The sequence below is a fragment of the Natrix helvetica genome, assembly GCF_964273705.1.
Source record: "Natrix helvetica genome assembly, chromosome: 3".
In the NCBI taxonomy this organism is placed as follows: domain Eukaryota; kingdom Metazoa; phylum Chordata; class Lepidosauria; order Squamata; family Natricidae; genus Natrix; species Natrix helvetica.
Genome location: NC_138549.1, coordinates 39,016,300 through 39,040,733, shown reverse-complemented (window position 1 = coordinate 39,040,733; position 24,434 = coordinate 39,016,300). Strand labels below are relative to the sequence as shown.

General features: G+C 40.0%; 1 protein-coding gene across 4 annotated transcripts in view; it reads left to right on the top strand.

Moving 5' to 3' along the window:
• Positions 1-24,434, top strand: part of OCA2 (OCA2 melanosomal transmembrane protein) — a 209,544-nt gene that overhangs the window by 78,141 nt on the left and 106,969 nt on the right. For all 4 annotated transcript variants that reach the window (XM_081947658.1, XM_081947657.1, XM_081947660.1 and 1 more), the window contains exons 8-12: positions 3,328-3,476; positions 4,566-4,648; positions 5,670-5,823; positions 21,647-21,718; positions 23,625-23,690. In XM_081947658.1, the coding sequence (XP_081803784.1) occupies positions 3,328-3,476; positions 4,566-4,648; positions 5,670-5,823; positions 21,647-21,718; positions 23,625-23,690 (524 nt within the window). The remainder of the gene's footprint in view (positions 1-3,327; positions 3,477-4,565; positions 4,649-5,669; positions 5,824-21,646; positions 21,719-23,624; positions 23,691-24,434) is intronic.

Sequence of the window (24,434 nt, the reverse complement as noted above, 5' to 3'; positions counted from 1 at the left end):
GTGAAAAAGCTACACACATAATGATAATTTTTCAGAAGTTGAAGACAACAAAAGGAGATGAAGAATTGGGATTTCTTCTCCTCAATTGGAGGAACTGAAATATGAAGAAAATGATTAGAGAATGAGAAAGAAATATTATTGAGGAAATAATCCACAATGATAGTATTGTATTTGAGGAACGAAAGACCAGGAAAGCAAGAGGAAAAATATCAGAAATGAATGGGGAATGAGCACAGGGGTCTTTGGGAATATTTATGTCAAAATGTTAAGATATCCCCTAGGTGGATATCCCAGGGAACAAATAATCGAAGACTTTAGTTCTAAGTCTATTTTAAGCCATTAAAACAACATATTTCATATTAAATTCAATTGCTAAGAAGCTAGCTAAAGATCCTGCTGCTCTGTTCAGTAGGTCAATTGCAGTTCTTGTCTGAACTGACATACAACCATAAGCATTCTGGTTAAGTGTTTCAAATGAAGCTGTAACAATTACACATTGGCCACTTTGTTCTATATTAATATATTGTGAAATGAGTTCCATTTTTTTCTTTAATAATTTGAAGAATTTTTATAATAGCTTCTGAATATGCCATTTGTGTAATTACAGAGTATATTTTGGTTGTATTGTGAGCAAGGAAGCAGCTATAATTATGTGCACCTGAAGTTCTTGTGGATACAAATTATGGCTATATTGTAAAATTGGCTACAGGCTGTAAAAGTATTTTGGGCTGCTAGGTTAATTAATACAGGTCAGCAAACCTTTTGAACCACAATTCAGAGAGTCAAGATCTGAAGAACACTGTATACAAATCAACGTGGAAATTATAGCAGTCATTTAAAACTTCAATATTGTAAAAGTTGCAGACAATTATGAAAACAAATGTATAATATTCTTAATATGTTTGTATAGCAATACTATATGTCCACTTTTGTGGACAATTGAAGGCAGTGTAATGTCTGGTGTATCGGAAAGCATATACAGTATAATAATAGTGAGAATTAAAAAAACATACTTGTAGCATGTCTAGATTATTAAAAACCAATTCTGATTTTTAAGATCTCTCTGTCATATAGATAGAGGATTGCTTTTTGAAAATCAATCTCCCTCCCTCCCTCCCTCCCTCCATCTCTACATACAGTAGTGGCCAAAATTGTGGAAACCCTTCGGGAAAAGTGTATTTTTGAGGTTTGATGGCTAATAACACTACTTTTTTTGCAGTAGTACCATAAAATTATGTATCAATGGTTTGTTCAATTATCTGTATTCTATGAAAAGCTATAGCCAGATAACCAGAAAAAGGAAGCACAACTTGCTTAAGTTGATATCAGGTAGCTTTCCTTCATCTGATTATAGCCAATGAGCATGAGTGTTTAGAGAGCCAATCAGGTGTTATCTTGTTTTGGAATCAGCCAATCATATCACAGTAGGATTCAGTTATTGATATTACGTATTGAACCTGAGAGGAGAACATTTGTCAATGTGTTACGTGATCGCTAAAAAGTTGGTTGGGATTTTTTGTGTTCTTTCATTTAGTGAACTTGTAAAACATAATAAAATTAAAGTAATGGTGCAAAGAGTTGACTGGTCACCCTGAAAGTGATGTAAAATAGTATTATTAAGTGAACAAGGCTATAATTATAAAGAAATTAGAAGAAATATTTGTGGAAACTTAACCAAAAGTGGCATTTCTAAGTTTTTGAAGAGGTATAAGGAGACTCAGTCACTACAAAACTATACTGGTAAAGGCAGGAAAAGGTGCACAACAGCAAGTTATAATAGAAGGATTAACAGACTGTGCCTACGTGACAGAAGAAAATCATCTGAGTGTATACAAGATGAAATGGAGCAATGCAATGTAATGTTGAGTGCAAGGACTGTTTGGCGCAGACTGCAGGAATTTGGCCTAAAATCTAGAATTCCACAAAAAAAGGCCACTTTTATCTCTCAAACAAAGATTGAAAAGATTAAACTGGGCTAAAACCCATGTTACCTGAACAGAGGATATATAATTTTATGGTACTACTATGAAAAAAGTGGTGTTATTAGCCATCAAACCTCAAAAATATTGTACGCTTTCCCCAAAAGGTTTCCACAATTTTGGCCACTACTGCATATCTCTTTATATTTCTATAACATCCATCTACTGGGTATCTATATAGATTGTGATTGAGGATATAATCATCTTTATCAATTTTTGACGCCACCTTTTGCTGCATAACTTTTGATGTATTGTGCCAGGTTGCATGTGAATTTGACCATAGTATGGGAAGTTGCCCTGTCAACACCCAGTACCTATTCAGTATGTTGTATTGAAACCACTTGGGAACTTTGGGAAATAACCCAGCAATTTCTATGTGCCAGAATATATATACAAGATTGATGAAAAAAAACAATGTTGCAAAGGAATACTTGGGACAGTCATAATAACATATGGTTCTGTATGTGCTTATCCCATTTTTTGGCCATGAAGAAGAACCTAGCATGTTCTCCAAAGTATTCCATGAGTGTGCAGGGTAGGAAAAATAGAATTTAGAGGCAGAATATTTTTGATATTTATCATAGTCCCACCTTCTTCAGTGAGGTCTTTGTGATACTGTTTCTAAGCTAAGTCTATCAGGGGTGGGTTCCTGAACTGGTTAGTACTGGTTCGCTGCATGTGCTTTGCTTGCTTCGCTCGCGCAAGTACCAGCCACACATTGCTTGCACATGTGCATGCTCATTTGACTAAAAATTGCTCTACGCATACGCAGAACCATGCCGGCAATGGCAAAAGACACTGGCGAACCGGTTCGGGGGCGTATCAGGCCTGGGTCACTGTTGGTTCTGTGACCCAGGTCTGAATTTTACTACTGGTTCAGCCGAACTGGGCCGAACCAGCAGTAACCCACCTCTGAAGTCTCTCCCTCCAATGATTTCCTGATATCAAGGGACTCTAGATCTTTCAATCTTATAAATAACAATGAGGAAGCAGGAAGACAAACCATATTTTCTCCTGAGGAAGTTTCTTTCTTTTCTCTCTCTCTCTTTCCTTTTTATCAATGGTTACTTCCATTCATCAGAGATGAGCTAATAAAATTCTAGACAGAACGCTCTTCAAAGAGACATAATCTTTAAATCTCTGAAGTAGGAGTTTGCTGTTTTTGAATTAATTATATTAACTATATAAAGTTACAGGAGCAGTAAAAAGTCAGATCAGATTAGAATGAGGAAAAGGGATGATACCATGATTAGTTTTTTTATGATGGCATCACAAAACTCATAACTTAGAAGACTATAGGTCTTTCACTTGTTGAAAAATGTGGAGTCCTTAACTATCATTCTATCAGCTGTGAACTTTAGCAGTTTCAGTGATTCTGCTCTTTTAAAGGTAGAACTTGGAGGCCCCTTTGTAACTGAGCGACAACCAAGAGACTATATTGTAGTTCAAATTGGACAAATAGAAGACTCCAGTCCTAAAAGGAGACGTCAACAGCAAGTAAGACTTTAAAAAATTGAATCTTCTCCCCACCCCCACTCCCCGTCTTATAAATCTGCTCATAGTCTTATCAGGCAATATGGGAAGAATCAAAAGTCTTATGGATCTTCAAAGAAAGATGCAGAAGATTCTAGAGCCTAAAGCAGATTTCAACATGAAAATTGTATTAGCAAGGCAAATGGGCCAAGAATGTTTATTTGTGTGCCATGTCATCTTAATTATTTCTAACTGGTTATCAGGTATAGTAGTAGAGGCCTGCAGTTTAAATGGATTTGATAACATTACATCCTTTCTTTCTATCACATTAAAAGTTGAGATGGCATATATGGAAACTTTGCCATTTCACTAGTAAACAAAGACATTAGAACAGGTCTGGTTGATAGAATGTTGAAGACATGGTGTTCAGTGTTTGAATTTATAAGGTTAATTGCTTAGTTTACATATACAAGCAAGAAAGGAGATCAGCAGGCATAGTTATAAGGCAGTAAGAAATCTGGGGAGCTTCCAGGTATAGGCAATTTCAGTATAATTACAACCAACTTCAATTAGTCAGTTTGCATCTCTCTCTGTTTTTTACAATATACCAATTCCTTTATTTTAAACTACCATCATCTGTCTATGGGCAACATTTATTATATGTATATTTATTAACTACATGCATGTATTTTGCCCATACAGTGAGAGCAGGCAAAGGGTATGATTTAGTCTTTTCTTCCCAATAAAGAGTAGGGAAAAGGAGGATAAAACCTACAGTAACTAGTTCAAAGCATTTTCTCCTAAACACTACCTTTCCTCACACTTTAAAGGAAACAGAAAACCATGGATTGAATGCACACCATTCTAATTTGATCCCCTGACACACTGATTCTTCATCCTTAATGGGTGTACTTCCATTGATCAACTGGCCATCTTGAGCTATTAGCTTAATTAAGGAATGACTCTCACCCAATTTACTGTATATATTACTAGTTTTTAAGATATCTACATGCCAATATGCCTCGAGTCTCTTCTATCCAATTAGCAACTGGAATTGGTGTATAGGTAATCAAACCTATTAAACCTCTTAATTCATTCATTCTTTTTTTGCAGATCTTACATAATTGGACTCTTGCATTAAATCTGAAGAAAAATGAGCAAGTTATTGTGACTAGAATCTTTGAGACAGTGAATAGGTTGGTTCATGAATCCAATGAAACCCATTGAAAAATATTTTAATAATTATTTATACAGTTGCTCTAACATTAGGACGATGGATGGGTGGCATCACTGCATGTGCTTATGCTCCTCTCCAATCATTTGAATTAAATCTTGCAATCTGTCTTATGGATCCCTTCTTTTCTCTTTTTCTGGGAAAAAGAAGGCTGCCAGAACATATCCTTTTCCCCCCTCATTGCCTAAATATTTAATTCTTCAGGTGGCATAATAAAAATTAGCAAAGCCATTTTATGAATGTTTACACTGATTTGTGTTTTTCTACAGGTAGTCCTCATTTAGTGACTAATTAGTTCCAACAAAATGGTTGCTAAGAGATATGGTTGCTAATCAAACCATGTAACTTAGAGTGGGAGCAAAAGAAAGAGAAGCTGGATGCTGCCATCTCATTTCAGATAAGGTTTTCTTATATAGCAACTTGAACTTCTTTTTTGCCCTCATGGAGTGGAGAGATCGCTTAAACAGGCCTTGTCTTCCGAGCTGTTTTTCTCTGCAGCTGTGTTTCTTTAAAAAGTGCTAACCACAAATTAACAAGCTCATCTCTGCAACCTTAATTAGTTGATTAAAACCCTCTGGCTGGCTCCCTGCTGCCCAGAATTGACCAAATTTTAATCAATTTCACACCGAAGACCTGCTTTTGTCATATATGCAGGAATTGGTTGCAAAGCTCCTATTTCATCACTGTTTTAATTGTGAATGGTCACTATCTGAGGCCATTGCTAAGCGAGGACTATCTGTATATCCTTGTGTGTAAATCTCTCTTTTCAGAAGTTCTGTTCTTGTGCTGAATGTGAACATGACCTAAAAAAGATCTCAATAATTTGAAATATTCTAAATCATTACATAGACAATATTGAAGCAAGAATAATAGCAGCAGGATGAATAGCATACAATTCGCAATGCTTAAAACCTTTAGCAGTATGAACCTGTGGTCATTTTTACTCCAGCTATCAAATAGAATTTTAACATTTCTTTCCACAGAAAAGAAACCTCCCTAAGAATCCAGGCATTTCTTCAGGAATCAGAAATCATTCCTCTTTCTATGACACATCAGTATCTTCATGCAAATATAGAGGCTCAAGTCATAATAGCTTCAGTCATTTTAGCAGGTGTTTATGTTCTGATTGTGTTTGAGGTAAGAATAATCATTTTATTCAAGAGAAATAGAAGCAGGAATGTTTTTGTCAGTTAATATGCCAACCTAAAAATCGGAATAAGAATCAGTGCATTTCAATTAAGTACATCTAGAAGTCTACACCAATCTTGGTATCCTTTCACCTGATTTTTTTTCATTGATTTTCAGTAAATTTTCATTCTATTTTAAACCCCCTGTTTCTGTGAAGCTGAAAACCAATTATAACATAGATCTCTGTGATAAATTATACTTAGGTTTGTTTTTTTTTTAAAAAAAGATCACTTGGAACTCTGATCAATCCCATCAACCCTTCATAGGAACATAGTAATTAAATGGGAAGTGCTTAACATTCTGATTGCTAGTAATCACACTGGAAGCTATTTTGGTCCTTAGTTGTGTTTTTGGTCAAAAAGATGCCAGGCTGGTATAGGGAATCTGTGATGAAAAGAAAAAAAAATCATTTTATATCTCCTTCCCCCAAATCTCTCAATACCTCATAATTCTTCCTCCGAATTTTTTTTAATTTTTTATTCTCTTACATAGCATTTTAAGTATACATTCACATAATGGTTATTCTTCTTTACATTTATCATTCTTATACATTTATTATTTCATTTAATAGGTTATAATATACAGTTTGGGTTACCATCTCTTCCTCCTGTTATAACACCACCTTATTTTCCCTTTCTTTTCTCCCTCCTTCCCTTCTCTATTTCCTTCCTTCCTCCTCACCTTCCCCTTCCTTCTTCCCTTCCCCTTCTCCTACTCCTACTTTTCCTCTTCCCCTCCCCACCCTCTCTCCTTCGGTTCCTCTCCCTTCCATCCTCCCCTCCTTACCTCTTTCTTCTTTCCCCCGTCCTCCTTTCATTCTCTCCTCCTCTCTCCCTTTCCTTTCTATTATTGTAGGTGTCTCTTTCAGGTCTCAGTTTATGTTTCCTTGGAATGGTATTTCCGCAAACCCAAATATAATTTAATATCATTTCTTATTCCCTTACCTTCACTAATCTATCCTAACTACTAATACCCCATAATACTTTTATGCCTGCATAAGACTTGGAGCAGAAGTAGCATAAAATATACTTTGACTTGCTAAACTTTGGCAGAACTAGAGAGCCTAATCTGTTGTGGCCCAGGAGGAGCTGTTGCCGCTGCCACCAGACTCCGAGAGTGAGGGTCCTTATGAGTCAGCTCAGGAGGATGTGGAGGACCCTGGACAGGGTTCTGACTCTGAGCAGGGATCAGAGAGTCTGGTCGGCCACCAGGAGGCGCCTGAGGCATGGAGCAGCGGTGAGAGCCAGAGGAGGGGGCTCCTGATGTCATGCCTTGGAGCAGTGGGGAGGAGTCATGAGACAGTGAGTCAGAGATTAACAGGGAGTTCCTGGATGCTCGTTATCGCCGCGCCCATAGATGCAAGGAACGTGGGCGTAATTATCGGTGGTAAGGGCTCTCAGCTGTTGATCAGGAGACTCCTCTCCAGGCTATAAAAGGGTTGACTGTGGATATGCTCTTTGCAGCAGTCAACAAAGGACTCCTGCAAGAAGTCTTGGTCTTGAAACATAGCCAGCTGGATAGCTGCTTTCGTGTCTTATCATTGTGAGCTTTGTCTTGGTGGTTTACTGCCATGGAACTTTCTGTCTGTTTGTAAAATAAACCCTGTTCATTTGTATTGTTCCGGAGCGTGTTCTGTGTGGGCGAAGAAGGAAGGGGGGGGGGTCAGAACACTAATCTACGAGCAACCTACCAATCATGTCATTTCAATCCCTTCTTTTCAACTCCTGCCACCCAACAAGATTTTTTGAGTGGTGCCTTTGAGTCAGCATTGATTCCTTGCAGCAACCTGGACAAGTGACTGCAGTTTTCTTGGGTAGATTTCAGAAGTGGTATTTGCCTGCTTCTTAAGGCTACTGACCCAAGGTCACCTAGCTGGCTTTCAAGTGGCTTAATTTCACCAGAATTCCCTCCAGTAATAGTTATATTATTTTCCACGAAGAGGCTAAAAGAAATGCTATGGTTGTTCCAGTAATCTACTGTCTTCCCGTGGAAAAGGGCCATAGTCTGGCTGCATGGTGACATCGGTATTATGTCTCTAGTGGGTCTTGGTAAGGTGAAAAAAAAAGAAAAACAAATATAGACCCCTACCAATTAATGGGTCTGTGATATGAAGGGTTTGAAGAAAGAGTGCAGAGAAGAGCAACAAAGATGATTAGGGGACTGGAGACTAAAACATATGAAGAACGGTTGCAGGAACTGGGTATGTCTAGCTTAAGAGAAAGAAGGACTAGGGGAGACATGATAGCAGTGTTCCAATATCTCAGGGGTTGCCACAAAGAAGAAGGAGTCAGACTATTCTCCAAGGCACCTGAGGGTAGAACAAGAAGCAATGGGTGGAAACTAATCAAGGAGAGAAGCAACTTAGAACTGAGGAGAAATTTCCTGACAGTTAGAACAATTAATCAGTGGAACAGCTTGCCTCCAGAAGTTGTGAATGCCCCAACACTGGAAGTCTTTAAGAAGATGTTGGATAGACATTTGTCTGGAACGGTATAGGGTTTCCTGCCTAGGCAGGGGGTTGGACTAGAAGGCCTCCAAGGTCCCTTCCAACTCTACTATTGTATTGTATTGTATTGTATTGTATTGAATCATAGCCTGCTTACTAAGCCATTATGAAGAGGTAAAGAAGTAAAACTTTTGCATCTGCCATCAACTGTTTAATACAGTAGACTCTTGGGTGCCTAGAGATACATTTCTTGAACAGCTTGGGAAATAGTGTACTGCTTTGAAGTCATTCTCCTTTAATTTAATCATTTGTTTGGAAACATATTATCTGATTCCTGATCCCCCTACCCCTTTTTAGGCACTACTGGAGCAACAGAGGATTTGCAGTTTATAGTTATAATCTTCCATGTTAGGTTTTTTCCCCCCTTCATAGCAGAATTTATTTCACAGAGCAGTAATTTTTTTTTATTAAATAGTTCCATTTCCACTATAATTTTTGAAGGCCATCTCTTGTCCCATCAATAGATTTTTATGTCTCTTTAAAATATGATAAAAAGTGGCCTGGATGAAAATTAAGATTGCATTTAAACACTAGGTGGCACTGCTTGCTACTCTAAATCGTAGCAATTGTTCTGATTTTTGTGATGCTTTCTCACAGAGAGAAAATGCTTTTCGGCCAACATCGGGAGGGTGCCACTCCATCCCCTTAATGGAAAAAAACCCTCAACTTTCAAGTGCATCTACTTTTTAAAGTTTCATATTTTCTCCTGTGCAAAGTTTTATGTAAGGTTTTGCAGTGTTGTTGCTATTAGCAACTAATTTATTCTTTTCTGGTGACCCTCTGCCAGATGGCACAGAGTAACTAATTCCTAAAAATAGAACACAAAGTACAAATTTAATATACTATCTGAAATAAGCTTTCTAATTAGCTATAGTCCTTTGGAAAAGAATCTGGCTAGATTCCATCCAAACCAACCATTTCTAAAAAATTGTGCTCAGCTTTATATTAACACCATCATTTTTTTACAATAAATTAAATTTTCACACAAAAATGTCAGATATTCAAACAATGTGTTAAAATTCAAAGTAACGTTTCATTTGTGATTTGCAGGAACTGAGTGTAGTAGAATGATTTTGCCAGGCTTCAAATAGGCTTACCTTACTACATTTTGAACTATTTTTTTTACTGTTAAATTCTATGATAAAATTCTGTAGCATTGCTTATATCTATGATAGCCAAGTGCTGTTGAAAATGATGCTAATTGTACTTATCACATTTTTAGTTGTATTTCTTCTGTATTTCTGTATTTGCATTTTGTTAGATACTTGCTCTAACTACAGTGGTTTCCACCAAGGTCCTCTGTTCCGGCGGGATCAGAGGTTTAGTCCTATTGGTTGAAGGGTCTGAGAGCTCCCTATAAAAGGGCTGCTGTCAGACCCAACTTTCGTTGGATTGTACTCACTTGTTGTACTTAATAAAGAGCTGTTGTTACCGTTAAGCCTGTGTGTGCCTATCCATTACCCAATCTAACACTGGCGATGAAGGTGGGATTGTAAGGCAACTAGGCAAACCAAAAGAGCATAGCAATCCAGTAAGTACATCCGGCCTGGAGCACAGCGCGGCTTCGAGCAGCCATTTTTGAGTGGCAAACTCAAAATGCCCTCTGAATACAAAATGGCCATGCACGCCCCACCGACTCTGTATGACCCAGTCACCGAGCACTGGGACTCATACATGCTACGATTGGACTGCTTCCTCAAGGCAAATGACCTCATGGGTCTTTCTGAAGGCTCAAGAAGAACATGTTCCTTGGATACTGTGGCCGGGAAGTGTTCGAGATGGCGAAAGACCTCTCTGAACTGGCACCGCTGCAATCAGTCACCTGGTCCTTGCTCCAGCAAACGTTGAGGACCCATTATACCCTCAAGCCGTCCAAGCACGTTCGCCGGCATGAGTTTAACATCAGGAACCAGAAAGTGGGCAAGTCAATTAATGAGTATGTTGCGGCGCTTCGCAAGGCCGCAGCATACTGCAAATTCTGAGACCTGGATGAGCTGATTCTGGACTGCATAATCAGCCGTCAAATCTACTGAGACTCTGCAATGCCAAAGCACTCCACAAGACGTGCAAAAGAGTACACATGTACATTGTGAGGCTGCAGAGCCCGAGAGCTCAGAAGGCAAAGAAGATGACAGCTGCCACATGCGCAGTAGCCATGCCCAGTTGGCGTGCAAATTCAAACCGCGTCTCCCACCTTGCGCTAGCTGCGGAGGAGACCATGCCAGATCGTCTTGCTGTTTCCACGATGCAATCTGCCAGCGTTGTGAGCGAAAGGGGCACATCACCAAAGTGTGCCGGAGTGAATTCCCTGCCACTGCCTGGCAGCCTAGAAGCACACCAAACCGCCAACTGAGGCCCAACCAAGGGGCCTGGCAGAAGCCACCACAGCACTCAGAGGGCGATAATAATAGTCACCTACCATATGTCGATCGGCCAAGTCTGCACTAGGCGGCCAAAAAAGCTGAAGTTCACAGTCCTCATTGAGGACTCTCCATGTGAGATGGAGATCGACACCGGGTCATCACTGACCATCATGCTGTGGTCTACCCTAAAGCAGGCTATCCCTAGCCTAAGGAAGCAGCATCTTCGTGCCCCTGACATCCGCCTATGCGATTACCAGGGAAACCGACTCCCCATCGTGGACCAAGGCACCTTCCAGGTGAAGTTTGATGCAGTTCAGCAGGAAACTCCATATGACAGTGGTCAGCAGCACATGCAGAGCCTCTTAGGGCTAGATTGGTTCCAAGCCCTGGGCCTAGAAGTGACCGGTATCAACACCTTGAAAGACGATGGCACTGAAGCCATCTTTAAGGAGTTCGAGGACGTGTTCGGCACCGGTCTAGGTAAGTATGTGGGGACTTCAATTTCCTTTAGTTTGGACCCCAACATAGCCCCAATAAGGAAAAAACCCAGGAGAGTACCCCAAAATTGACAGGGAAATTGACAAACTCGTAGGCCAGGGAATCCTAGAACCGGTTGATCACGCACGCTGGGAGACCCCTATAGTGACACCTGTCAAATCTGATGGGTCTGTCCGCATCTGCGTGGACTATAAGTGCACAATAAATAAAGCGCTACAACAAAGCACCTACCCTGTACCCATTGTACAGAACCTACTTCATTCACTAGGCCCCAGAAAAGTTTTTGCAAAATTGGACATGGCGCAGGCATACCAGAAATTGCCTGTAGATGGCACTACAGTGGAGGCCCAAACCATTGTGATGTACAGGGGTGCATTCAAATGTCACCGCCTGCAATTCGGCATTAGTATCGCCCGTGGACTGTTCCAGAGCGTCATGGAACGGCTTTTGCAGGGGATTCCAGGAGTCGTCCCCTATTTTGACGACATCTTGGTATTGGCTGCAAATGAGGCGCAACTTTTGAAACATGTACAAACAGTTTTGGCTCGAATTAGAGATAAAGGCCTCTGTCTCAAAAAAGAGAAATGCCAAATTAACGTGCCAAGGCTTGAATTCCTAGGGTACCTAATCAATGGTTCTGGGATTCACCCGACCACACAAAAAATTGAAGCTATTCAGGATGCCCCCGCACCTTGCAATCAAACCGAGCTGCCGGCATTCCTTGGGCTCCTTAATTTCTACAGCGTCTTTCTCAAACAGAAATCCACCATTGCTGAGCCCTTACACCGTCTCCTGGCTAAGAATGTGAAGTGGTCCTGGGGCAGAGCCAAGGCTGCCACATTTGCTGCGGTAAAAATGACTCCTGTCAGCGGACTCCTTTCTAGTATAATACAGCCGGACCCTGTCATTGGTGCTGACCTGCGACACTTCCCCGTTCGGCATTGGCGCCATCCTCAGCCACCACTTGCCCAACGGAACTGAAACCCCTATTGCATTTTACTCCAGGACCTTGTCCGCCGCAGAGCGGAACTACAGCCAGCTGGACTATGAGGCTTTAGCTGCAGTGGCCGAGTAAAGAGGTTCCATGAGTATCTATATGGCCAGGACTTCGAACTGGTTATGGACCACAAGCCATTGTTGGACTTACTGGCTGGGGACCGACCTACCCCAGTGTCATTATCACCTCGCATGACCAGGTGGATCATCTTCTTAGCTGCCTACTCCTACCACCTCATCCATCGACCAGGTTCCACTTTGGGCCACCCTGATGTGTTAAGCTGCTGCTTGCTGCCGGAACTCCTCGTGGACCCTACCCCTGAGACGCCAGTCCTCCTCATTGACTGCCTTGAGACTGGGCCTGTCTTGTCCAGTGATGTTGCCCATCACTCTGCAAAGGACTCCACCATCAAGCAAATTTTGAACTGGGCGTGGGAGGGGGTGGCCCAAGGGACCTGTTGGGGTTGATTTCAAAATGTATTTTACCAAACATGATGAGTTATCAGTTGTTAATGGCTGTTTACTGTGGGAGGACCACCCAAACTGCGCATTGCAGTATTAGAGGCTTTACATGTAGGGCATCCTGGAATTGTCAGGATGAAGTCTTTGGCTAGGAGTTACGTGTGGTGGCCTAACATGGACAGGGAGATTGAAGAATGGGTGGCTACCTGCACACCATGCCAGGAGTTCAGACCAGCTCCCCCAGAGGCGCCCGCTAAGGAGTGGGAGCGACCTCAAGCACCATGGTCTAGGGTGCACATTGACTTTTCTGGCCCATTTCACAGCAAGACATTTCTCGTAGTTGTGGATGCCTACTCGAAATGGTTAGAGGTAGTCCTGATGACCTCCACTATGGCAGAAGCGGTCATCAAGGTGCTACGGAGACTTTTCTCCATGCATGACCTGCCCAACATCTTGGTCTCCAACCACAGGCCCCAATTCATGGCCATGCAATTTGAGACCTTCCTAGCAGCTCAGGGAATCAGGCATGCCCTGGTCGTGCCATTCCATCCGGCCTCCAATGGCCAGGCAGAGAGAATGGTGAGATCTGCAAAAGAGGCCCTCTCTAGGATGGGCCCAGGAGATTGGCAAACACGGGTTGACCATTACTTACTAATTCAGCACATCACGCCCAGTGCCACTACTGGGAGAAGCTCCTCTGAGCTTCTCATGGGTCGCTAAGGTCCCACTTAGACCGGCTACACCCCAATTATTCTGCCTCATCGCCCCCAGACTCCACAGGCAAGATGTGGACATTTAGCGTAGGGGATTCCGTGTATGCCCACAAGTACACCGTGGGAACTCTGTGGATTCCTACCACAATGATAGGCATCACCGGCCCTCGCTCTTATCTCCTAGAGCTCGAGGATGGTAGGAATTGGAGAAGGCATATTGACCAACTCCGTGGTCACCTCTCCAACTCCACTCAATCAGAAGTAACTCCTGCATGAGTTAGCCAACGCCCTACCCAAACGGAGCAAACACTCACTCCTTCCATGGCCAGCTCAAGCCCGAGGGTACCGGGAAACTTATCTGGTTATGTTGCAGGCCTGCAGCGAGCTCCGAGCGAACTGGCTCTAGAAGCTTCAGCCGCGGCCTGTGAAAAGTATCAGGAGCTTCCACTAAGCGGAGCTGCCGAGCAAACAGGTCCGTCCGACCTGTCCAAGGAAACCCCTCCTACTGAACTGCGCAGGTCAGGTAGAGCTACCCAAAAGCCCACCTACCTGTGTGACTACGTAACAAATAGGATTGTTCCATCCAAGAGGGGAGGTGTTAGATACTTGTTCTAACTACAGTGGTTTCCACCAAGGTCCTCTGTTCCGGCGGGAATAGAATTTAATCCTATTGGTTGAAGGGTCTGACAGCTCCCTATAAAAGGGCTGCTGTCAGACCCAATCTTCGCTGGATTGTTCTCACTTGTTGTACTTAATAAAGAGCTGTTGTTACCGTTAACCCTGTGTGTGTCTATCCATTACCCAATCTAACACATTTCATTGTTGCTTCCTGTAAATGGGGAAATTACTAACAAGATTTGTGGTGCAATTACAAAAGCTGTACACACTTTGAAAATAATTCGGAAGAAATGCTTTGTAACTTGTTGAAGCAGAGCCCTTTGCCTATTCATGAAAGCAGCCTATCCTTTTCCATGTGAGCCTGATAAAAAAAAGGTGTGTTTGCTTTAAAATATCAGCTCATTAAAGTTAATATACCTTTTGAGTGTGTTGCACATTTTCTGTTTTGTGCAGAAGCCTGAATAAAGATTGATTCCTTTAATGCAGTGTTTCTTCAAGCATGGTCCTAGGACCCCTGCCCCCCAACACCTCCCAAGGGTCCATAATATCAAAATTATTTGTCAGGCTATGTTGAAAAATAATGCAATATTAAATTCCAAACAGTTGTGAGAGGCTGTGCCAGCAGTGAATGGGTGAATTTAAAATTTTAATATAGTAAATATCAACTAACAACCAGAGGTGGGATGCTCCCGGCATTACTGCCGGTTCAGTCCATGTCTATGCGCATATGCACAATTGCTCATAAAGAGGTATGTGCATGCGCAAACTGGTAAAAAAATGAAAAAAAATTACATTTGTGCAATGAAAATTGTTCTGTGCATGCGCAGAACTGAAAATCAAGATGGCACTGCCATAGGAGAACCGGTTCAGGGGTGTGACAGGCCTGGGTCACTGCTGGTTCCAGTGACCCAGGCTGCCAAACCACTACTGGTACGGTCGAACCTGTCTGAATCAGTAGGAACCCACCACTGAACATAACCCATATAAACAAAAGGTTTTTTGGAGTCCTGTCTGTCTGAAATCTTAAGGATTTTTCCAAGCTATTCTCAAAGTGTGAATAGTCATTTAACTTACAAGTACTCTTTGATTTATGATTGGTTGCTTAGCAGCCATTTAAAGCTATGATATACCGCAAAAAAAGGAAGCCAGATTAGAAATTCTGATGATTAGCCTCACCTCCCATGGAGATCACCTGGCTGCATTTTGGGTGCTCAGCAACTGCCTTGCATTTATGCTTGCTTGAAGTGTCCCACTGTCATATGACTGTGATTTGCATTGTTTTGCCCAGAACTGGTTCTTACTTCCAATTGCTGGGCAAAAATCCCCCTGGTAAACAATTGGTTCACTTAACAGTGCTGGCATTTGTTTATCAACCCCTGCAAAAAAGGATGTAAAATCAAGCAGTCACATAGTGGACCACTTAATGACTGTGGTGACCTACAACTGTAATTCCAGCTCAATTATGGTGGTAAGTCAAGGACCACCTGTATTGTTGGATGGATCTGTCTTTTTCTCTAGAGGAAATTAGCTCTGGGTTTCAGAAGGAGAAGAGAGAGTGACAAGTTTGCTCTGCCCTGGGAAAGTAGAAACCCAAAGAGAGGGATTCAGAACCTTCTTATCATGCTTTGAAAAGGGCAGTGGAGATTTTGGTCTGGCTTCAAAGATTCTGTTTTTCTACCTTATTGCCACAAAAGCATTCTTGGAATCCTTGATTGGCTTACCTCTAAGGGCTCGGTCTTTTACTGTCTCTGTCCTTATTCATCCAGATAGTAGCAAATTTCAACAACAAATATTCCCCAATACATGTTTGTGCCAGATGGCCACTGGGGGAAAAGGCAACTCTGTGTTTATTATTACAATGGCAACTACTGAACGTTGCTATTCTTACTAACTGGAAATAAATTCTTTCCTGAGAAACAGATATATTTAAAGCATGAAAGACAAATATGAGAGGGAACAATAGGGATTAGCAACATGCCTCTTGTTTTATTTGACGTTTTGCACTGAAGTCACTGCAAGCACATTTCAGAGGTAAATCAATCTCTCTCTCTCTCGCTCTCTCTCTCTCTCTCTCTCTCTCTTTCTCTCTGTCTTTCTCTCTCTCTCCCTCTCTCCCTCCCTCCCTCCATCCATCCCTCCATCCCTCCATCCAGTGTATTAGTTGCCTCAGTGACCAAAGCAACTCTAGATGGCATTCCAGGAAATAAACAATGAACACTAAAGAAGAACATGTTCTCTAGCAATTGGAAATGAAACATCTAATGCTGGGGAACAAGCAATGGCGTGTAACACTCATTTAATCCAAATAATAAGATAGGTCAGATTTGCTAGCTTCATTGTATAATTTAAAAGAATGTTTTTAGTTTTGGCTGGGAAAGCAATGAATGATTTAAAAATCAAAACGGCAGGTTTTTTTTTTTTTTTACCACCTGGGATTTTCTGGTGTCATGCCCTTTGTGTTAGGAATTTTGGAAGAAAAAAAACATTTTCAAGGATGACTGAAGTGTTTGGTGAAATCCACTCAAGTTCTTAGCTCAAAGGGATATAAAATTGATGTCAGAGATCGGAATTTGTTTCAGCCTGTTCTATTTTTAGAAATGTATTTTGGAGGTCACTAGAAGGGAATAATATAGTTGATCATATCAAAAACACTAAAATGTTACACATTGATGGCATATAGAAAGCACAAAAGAAAAAATGTTATTAGAAATGCAAAATCTGACCTGATATTTAACTCTGTATGTGACTTACGATATTTTAGATAAAATGTACCTCTTCCTTATCAGAAAAACCTCCAAAGATTTTTATGTCAACAGATTACTGAGTAAACATCACCTTTTCAGCTTAATTAGATATAGAACAGCATTTTGGAGAATGCAAGATTGTCTGATGAGGTCTGTGAGGATCCCTATTGTATAAGACAGTGGCACCCAACCTTTTGGGCACCCGGCACTGGTTCTGAGGAGAGAGGTTTTACCACAGACTGGAGGGGCCATGGTTTTATGTGTTGCCTGCATCCTGTGTATGTGGATTTGCTTGTTTGCATGGTCCAGTTTCTGGTGTGCCATGGCCCTGTGCCGATCCACAGACTGGGGGTTGGGGACCTCTGGTATAAGGAGAAGGTCGTGCTTGAGTCACTGTTTTTTAATCCACAAAATCTTATTCGCTATTTCAGAATTCATCTTTGGTGCGGTTGTCTATATTAATCCTTAGGGTTTAATTGTGATGTATTTAGAGAGGCTCCTAACATTTTAATCTTATTTCCACCTGAAGAAGGTTAGCCCTGAAATGTAAACTTTTATATATGAATGTTCTCCATAAATGTGGCATGCTCCTGATTTCATATTTGACCTCAATAATAATGACATATAAAAGATTTTCTGGACCCCAGTGCATAAATCTTTTTGTATAAATGTCATAATGCTACTATCAATGAAATTTGTTTGTACCAAACATTTATAAATTGTGTACTGAAGAAGAAAATTAAAAATGTTATGTAACATAAATAAGTTATATGTGTATGATGTGTCCATGCATGGGTATATGAATATGGAATTCCAAGGTTTTTTTAAAAATTTGGGCAAATAAATATCTGTTATAAGACCAAGGTTGTTTTTAAAATTTGGGCAAATAAATATCTGTTATAAGACCACCATTATCTTTTGCAAGTATTAATTTCTTGAATGCCTTTTCAAGTTGGTTAATATACAATATAGTTAATATACCTTAGCAGTAGGTGGCAATATTTCAAAATATCACGATGACAGGGTGTATACATTTCTGATCGATAATATAGCTTTATTGGATTGTATAAAGCTTATTTCAAGTTACTATTTTTAATCCTAAATTTCCTAGAATGAGAGAGTGGAAGGACATTTTGACACAAAAGTGCTGCATCTATTGCAATGCCTGTGAAGGATTTTCATCTAATAGGAATTCAACACTTACGTCTTGGCTACATAAATTTATTACTGTCCACAGTCTCTTCTGAAGGCCCAAGGTTCATTCAAGATATGTGGCAAAAAGCTTCATGGGGAGAGAAAATGTACAGAAAACCAATCTTTATGAAATTTATCAGATTTCATTCCCCTGTTGTGCCTAGCTACTAGACAGAGGGAGACCGGTTCTGCAGCCATGTTTAAACTGTTGCACCTGGTTATTATTTTTTTAAAAAGTATTATTACGTTAAAATTATCTAGAGGGAATTATTGTATTCTATAAAATAATACAGAATAATCAGAATAATTCATGGATTTCCCCTCCCAAACTAGGGGGAAAAGCTTTTATATGTTTATATCTCCATGCAATAAATAGATTCTGTACAAGTTACAAAATTTTAAAGGTGATAAACTATGCTCAGCAATAAAAAAACAATGGTACTTAATTTGGGTTGATGATTCAATGAAATAAAACTGCCTCAGCGATCTTTTGAATGCCATGATAGAAGGAGTTTAAAGAGAGGGAGTTCCAAAGTTTGAGAGCTGTCACAAGCTGTTTCCTTGTCTATTTACCTATAAGAAGAAAGAACTTTAATAGCCTTTTGGAGAGATTCTCATCAAACAAGCAGATTTAATTCATTATACATGGAAAAAAGCCCTATGGAGCCTCCAATAATATTATACGTATGTATACACCCGTAATAGGACTTTGCCAATTACTCAGAGGGGGAAATTATGCTCATGCCATGGCTTCATTAGCAGTCCTTTCTGTGCATGTGCACATGATCTCTTGAAGCATAACTCTAATACATATTTCAACTATGTGGACAATTCTAGTAACCCTAGTATGGCCCATGTAATAATGCTGTTATACGAGTCGCAGTGGTTTTTGATTTGTTTTGAATTAGTTGAAAGTGGGTTTTTTTTAGTTACCTTTAAAACCTTCATGACATGAGATCAAACTACCTCAAGAACTGTCTCACCCCAGGGGCACTGGCCTACCCTACTCACTCTAGCAGAAGGGCTTGGCTACGGACCCAATTGTTCAATGTTTTGTTGGTGGGGTCTGGGACAACCTTTTCTGCCATGGCTCCTGCCCTCTGGAGCGTAATGCTTTTGGAGGGGAGATCCATCCTCACTCTCTTGGCCTTCTGAAAATGGCTTCAAAACCTTGCTCTGCTGAGAGTCTTGGGTGTCTATGGGGGCATTCTATGCTGGAAGTGCCTAATGGATTAAGAAAGACAATCCCATCTCCATCCCACTCCTATACTGGTTCCTACTTTCAGTCCCTATTAATTTTAATGTTGTTAATGTTTTTGTATCCTTGTTTTTATGGTGTTGTAAGCTCCCCACAGTCACTTCGATGGTGAGATGGATGGCATATAAATTTTATTTAATAATAATACATTATATTTATTATTATATTAAATTATTCCATATATTATATTATATCATTCCATCTTCTAAGGATTTTCTGTTCCATTTAGCCAAGTATTGCCTATGATGACTATTAACATGACCCATATAATAAAGGTAAAATATTATCCTTTATATGATAGGAATTGATACACACTTTCACATAAGTATAAGCATCTATTGGAGGAACATCATTTTGGTGTCAGCATGGTTTATAACATACTAGATTGTAAACCACTTCAGAAGCAGTTTTGATCCTCTGAATTCCAGTGAGATCAGCAGTCCCGTAAAACAGATGTTCTGTTTCCGATTAATCTCTGGCCTAATCAAAACTGCTACAGCTGTTTTTTGTTGGTTTGAAATGTTGTGCTTTGTTTCTCCATTTGTGGTATTTCCCCCCCCCCCCCCTTTCCTTACATATAGTTTCAGGGCAGTCCAGAGAAGTAAGAAGGACCCTACAAAATTCCATATTATGGATGTTTTTTTTTTTTAAAAAAACCTTTTCTTTCTTTCCCTTTTATGTAGAGTGAGACATGAAGGGATTTTTGCAGTTGTGGGACTCAGCATAAAGTAATAATTTTCAGTTGTTCTCAGCTTATTAGGTCTCCAGAAGTGAAGACAATCACAGCTTGCCTTCAAATGGCTTTTGAGAGTTGGGAAATGAAAACAGTGGTGGTGTGAAAATCTCTTTATTTCCCACATATTTAACTAATTATAGGAGAGAAAGGAAAGCCTTAATAGAAACATCACATCTAGAAGGAGGATTTCTTCCCTTGCTTCCCAAAGCAAGTAAACGGATGACTTTCACATATCTGGGATCCTTGGAAAATAACCTCACATTTGTGACAGTGGGGCTTATTTCTCTAATACTGTTTGAGGCATAGAGCAGGTGTGTGATTTTCATTCCAGTCATCCTGAAACAGAAAAAAATACATTTTTACTTGTTCTGGCAAGGATCCTTTCTCTGCTTGTAATCAAGTAAAAACAGAGCATGGAAATTATTTATGTGTTTCATTTGACTCTAACTGTGCCTCAAGATGGTGTGTAGCTGGTTATACACCCCCTACCCATAGCGTGCCAACTTTGCATGGACATTCTTGTCTGTTCTATAGCCAAAGCATATATGTAAGTAAGCATTTAAGCTTCTGTTATAAGGTGCCCTTTTGTCTCTGGGGAGAATAATTATCAGACTCAAGAAGAATTTATGCTGTTGAGACAGAATCTAGCACATTCATCAGGAGCTATGTTGCATGGTTTACTTATACACATTCTCATTAGCCCTTCATATATTTGGCAATATTTGGCAACCATGCCAAGATATTCATATATTTGGCAATATTTGGCAACCAGGAAGCAAAATATGCAGCATTGATGTTCTAATCAAGAGCTGATGTGATGTGTAATTTCAATATTCTCTTACTGATTGCAATGTAGTAATTCTAAAATTCCATTCCAGTGGTAATAAGTACATTAAAAAACCTTTTTCTTTTACTCACTCCCCCATTGAAACGGAAATAAATGGAGAGAATTACAAAGGTTGTTTCATTGTTTTTTGGATTTCCAAACATGTTCTAGTACTGTTAGCATCAAGTAGATTTTGTGAAATAATTTCTTCTGAATAATATTTTGCTAGATCATATTTTTATTTAATTTGCTTATTTATTTTTATCCCACCTTTCATATGAACAGGGTTCAATGATAACATAGAATGTCAATTATATAAAATCTTTTGTTGTTGCATTTTCTTTAATGGAATTACTCCCTTTAATGGTATAACACCAATTCAATTTGTAGCCCAAATCTGAAGGATGCATTAAGCAAGCCAACACTGAGATACAGTATTTATTACCTTGCTCCTTTATTTTAAAATATTTATAAAAGGTGGCATCCTCTATATGAAAATTCCATGAAAAGATTTGTTTTCTTGGTAGAAATATTTATGCAAAGACTATCTAGCTCTTTCAATGAGCAACCGAAATGTGATTTGAACCTGACTGTGCATGGTTAAATCATGCATTTTCCTGTAAACTCAGAAAAAAGTGGGATGTATTGCAATTTAATGGCCTGATTTGCCTGTACAGTTAAGTCAATCTGTATACAGTAACTGTGTCTCTAAACAATCTACTGTGTGATTGTTAATAGATCTTTGTATCACACTGAAGACCTATTGGAAAAAGACTATTTGAGATATAATGTTTGAACAACTGAAATTTAATTTTGCAAAAGGCACTGTTACAGAATTTTCCATTACTTTTGCTACAGATTGTCCACAGGACATTAGCTGCAATGTTGGGATCTTTGGCTGCCTTAGCTGCCTTAGCTGCAGTTGGTGATGTAAGTAGCAAGCTCTCCTATCTGTATTACTTAGAACTGTTGGTTACAGATTCTGGTTTAATTTTGCTGTGCCATGAACAGTGTGTGTCTTTGCTAAAGAAGGCATCTATATTTAAACTCCCAGTTTACCAGTGACACACCACTGCAAAAAGGTATATAACTGTGATGGCGAACCTATGGCATGCGTGCCATAGGTGGCATGCAGAGCCCTCCCTTCAGGCACGTCAGCCTTTCACTGGCCAGCTGATTTTCGGGCCCCTGCTGCACATGGGGAGACATGCATGTATGGGGTGGGAATCATATTCATGGGCTGTTGCGGGTCTCATGGGGGGGTGGCGTGTCCCCCATGCCCCATTTTTGTTTCAGAAGGCTTTAGGGAGGCCTTCTAGGCCCAAAACGTGGCATGGGGGAGTCACACGCATTAGTGGGGCCCCAAAGCATGGGGGGAGTGGGAGCACACAGGGGGTTGTGTGCGCATGTGCAGGGGGAGCATAGCATTGTGTGTGTGGGTGCATGCGTGATTTCGGCACAGAAGGGCAAAAAGGTTAGCCATCACTGATATATAAGAAAACACATTAACCTAGATAGGAACCATAGAAATAATTTTATATGTACAGTGGGAAAAGGCAGAATCAATTTCAAAATGCATTCAAAAGGAATCTCATCTAGTTTGAAGATGTAGGTCACAAATATTAATGATGGTACTGGAATAGAAATTTGCTGATTTTTAGGGTTCAGCTGCTTTATACTTAGCCGTAATTCTGTTTCATTTCCACGTTCTTTGTGCACATAGCATTAGTTCAGCTCTCCTTTCTTCACGGCAAATCTGTTGATAAGGCTCAACAAAAAACAACAACAGTAAAGCTTGTTGCTGAGATTGCCAGAGATACAGCTGATTCTCATTTGTCAAAACATCAAAACCTTTATTTGAGGAGGCATCCATGGCTAGCCACAATGATACCCAAAGATTGAAACTTGCTTCATAATATCATAACTCAAAAGAAAAACAAAAAAGAAAACATTGCTTGCATTTTTAAATGAGGGGGAAATTACACATTGCTTTTTCTGATAAGGAAAAAAAAAAGCCCGTGCTATATTTGGATGTTCACTCATGAATGACTAGTGGTTATTTTCTGCCGGCATTGTTTTCTCATCCTTACAGCTCATTCATTCTCAGTTTCCATAATGCCCAGACAATTTTACAACAGGAATTATCCAAATGTGGCCTGGGAGCCTCTGGTGGTCCCTGGAAACGAACAAATTATCTATCATAGAGTTCCATTTGGCTGCCAAGCACAATTGGCTGCCAGTTGGCTGACTAGGGCAGAGTTTGTTCATTGCTACAGTCCCCAATTCCTCTTGTTCATTGTCACTCAGTTTGTTTCCAAAAATGGATCACTGGTTAAAAACTGGTTGATCAAAGTAATAAATACTTACTTTTTTTGAATTTCAAAATTGAATTTCAAAAAAGTCTTTAAAAATGGAGAAGATTGGAAGGTACACACCAACACTGTTATTATAATTGCCAAAAAACCCCACCCAATTTTGCAGACTGAACAATATTTTTTCCCTCATGTTATCCACATATTGTCCAGATGTTCATTTAGCAGTCCATCACTGCAGATATTTTGAAAAACACTACTTTAAAAAAATTGCCTTTTTGCCCTTATTGTTTCAATTTTTTTTCAACTGTTTCTTTTTCAAATGCTACTAGTATTTTTGTCAGTAAAACTAAGGCATGTGCTTATACAATTTTCATTTATTTTCATTTACGATCAATATTGTTATAAATAAACCCCGCTCCATTTTACCTTTACCAATATAAAGAGAGTTTGAATTTCCAAGATTCAATGACTAGATAAAAAGATCAATGTGATTCAGTGATAATTGTGCTCTTTAATTGCAGAAGCCGAGCCTGATCAAAGTAGTGGCATGGATTGATTTCGAAACTCTAGCGCTATTGTTTGGAATGGTAACTAAACATTTTCATGACACCTTAAAAGATCTGATTTTTTTTTTAAAAATATTATGTATAAACCCTGCAAGTTACTATCATTCACATGTGTGATTGGGCAGGAAGAGTTTCAGCATTAGCTACTTTAAAAACTGCTTTGGCTTAAAATGTTAAGAACGAGTACACTCCAAATATGGCAGGGAACTGGTCACAGGTATGTACCACTACCTTGCCGGTCCCTATTTTGGGCTCTCCAATCCCTTCAGGCTTTTTTAGGTCACCCCTTTTCCAGGGTATCTGGGTGTAGTTATCTCCCTGAGAGAAAATGTCTTACTTGGGGCAAGTGTCAGGGTTCTGATGGATGCCTTAATTAACTCATGAGCCTCGAGCCAAATTTCAAAAGAAATCCAGGTATTTATTAGGAGCAACATGTCAACACTGTTCCTGAGTGAAGTCAATTCTGCCCGCATGGGATTTATGGTCCAACTGTGACCCTATTTCCCCCTCCTCCAAGAGTGTGTCATTAATCACATTGTCCAACGAGGCACTTTTGCGAGCTGTAAAAAACACGTCTTTCAGGCCAGCACTGGTTATCTGAAATTCAACCTTGAGAAAGGTATGCATGGAATGTGCTTCTGAATGTGGCTGCTGAACTGCTCAATCAGTTTTCCCCCTTCCTACCCATGGCAACTCGAGAGTAGACCATGATTGCTTTGGGAGTTGACAGCAAGTAATTAAACTGTTACCACCTGGTCTTAAGTG